A 1,715-nucleotide genomic window follows, 5' to 3' on the forward strand; every position below is an offset into this window, starting at 1 on the left:
TCAACATAAAAAACATGTACTCCACCAGCAGAAACAGATAATCTACGTTACAGTGGAGCAACAGATCACCGGGTGATGTAAGAGATAAGTGAAAGGAGCTCAGAGCCAGCGGCAGCGGAGGAAGAGGAGCGGATGGCGATGCCGACGGCCTCCGCGCGTTGCCTGATCTCTCTCCCTTCCGCAGAGACCATAACTCTCCGGACAGCGGCGTCGACGGCGGACGCCTCCACAATCTCCTCTCTCCGCTGCCATTTCCACACCGGCACCCCCACCCCGAGTTCAACGAGCAGCGCCGCGTTTCTAGGCTGGTCAGAGTGCATCGGCCATGTCGCCATAGGGACCCCCATCGTAAGACTCTCCATGCAAGAGTTCCAGCCACAGTGGCTCATAAACAACGCCGTCGACTTGTGTGCGAGTATCTCCAACTGCGGAGCCCAGTCTCTAACGATAACACCCTTTGCCCGAGTCTCAAACCCCTCCGGTAGCCCCGAGGCGGCGCCGCCGCCTCCCTCGGCAGAGAAAATATCACCTATATCGGCCTCTCTCAAGACCCAGATGAACTTCTGCTCGGACCTCTCCAAGCCCAAAGCTATCTCCCTGATCTGGGCGGCGGCCATGGTGGTCGTCGTCCCGAAGGAAACGAACACGACGGAGCCCGCCGGCTGCAAGTCCAGCCACCGCAGAGCCCAGTGGCGGTGGTCCGACGGGATTTGGTTAAGTATCACCGGGTTTAACGGGCCCAAAGCGAAGCACCTCTTCTCCCCGAGAGAGGGCTCCTTGGAGAGCTTGTCGACGAACTCGCTCTCTAGATAGCGGCAAGTGTTGAACAGGCGGGCCGCCGGCGACGGCGCTCGGCCGTACTGGCGGCGGATGAAGTCGGTAAACTCCGCGGTGAAGCAGCCTTCTAAGGGGCTCTTGAGATGCTGGAAAAGCGCGAAGGCGGAGACGCTGTGAAAGACGTAGCTTTCGGCGTCGGGGAGAAGGACCGCAACTTCGCCGGCGAAGGACATGAGCGAGTCGTGGATGACTACGACGCGGCGGGCGGCGGAGGAGAGAGAGCGGAGGAGGCTCTTGAACTGGCGTTTGAGCTGGAAAGTGGCTTCGAAGGAGGGTTGGAGGTGGGCGGGGAACTTAACGGCGGAGTTGGGCGGCGGGGAGGCGAAGAGAGGAGTGGGTAAGTCGTGGAAGACTATGTTTCGATAGCCGGAGAGGTCCCAGGAGTTGAGGCGGAGGCGAGCTTGCCGGTTGTGGGTGGTCGAGCCGGTGAAGTGGACGGTCAGGCCGCGGCTCGCGAGCTGGCGCGAGAGGTGCAACATCTGGTTCAGGTGCCCCTGAGCCGGGAAGGGGACCGCGACCACCGCTACGTCTAATGTTCTCGCCGCCGCCTGCGCCAGCTCTGCGGGCCCTTCTCCTCCTCTTCCCATTCTTCTTCCTACTCTTCCTTTATTTTCTCGTCTCTTCTCCTCACTATTTATATGTACAAAGAGAGTGAATCACTCGGAAAGAGACAAGGACGTAGAGATATGATATCTCGATAAATAGATAGATTGATATAGAGAGACGGAGAAAGAGAGAGAGAGAGAGACAGAGACAGAGAGAAAGAGAGAGAGACAGAGAGAGATATCGACACAAAGAGAAAGAGAGAGCGAGGGAGAGAGAGAGAGCACATCACGGCCGGAATTGAATATGGTGACAAGTGACGTGTTTGGTTATCT

The 1,715-nt window shown here is 58.0% G+C and overlaps 1 protein-coding gene across 1 annotated transcript; it reads right to left on the bottom strand.

The window, feature by feature from the left end:
• LOC144700166 (zeatin O-glucosyltransferase-like) lies at positions 1-1,439 on the bottom strand. The gene has a single exon (XM_078571588.1). The coding sequence runs from the start codon at positions 1,422-1,424 to the stop codon at positions 66-68; it is 1,359 nt and encodes a 452-aa protein (XP_078427714.1). The 5' UTR covers positions 1,425-1,439; the 3' UTR covers positions 1-65.
• Positions 1,440-1,715: the final 276 nt, after the last annotated feature.

Source organism: Wolffia australiana, chromosome 2 (genome assembly GCF_029677425.1).
Source record: "Wolffia australiana isolate 7733 chromosome 2, ASM2967742v1".
Lineage (NCBI taxonomy): Eukaryota > Viridiplantae > Streptophyta > Magnoliopsida > Alismatales > Araceae > Wolffia > Wolffia australiana.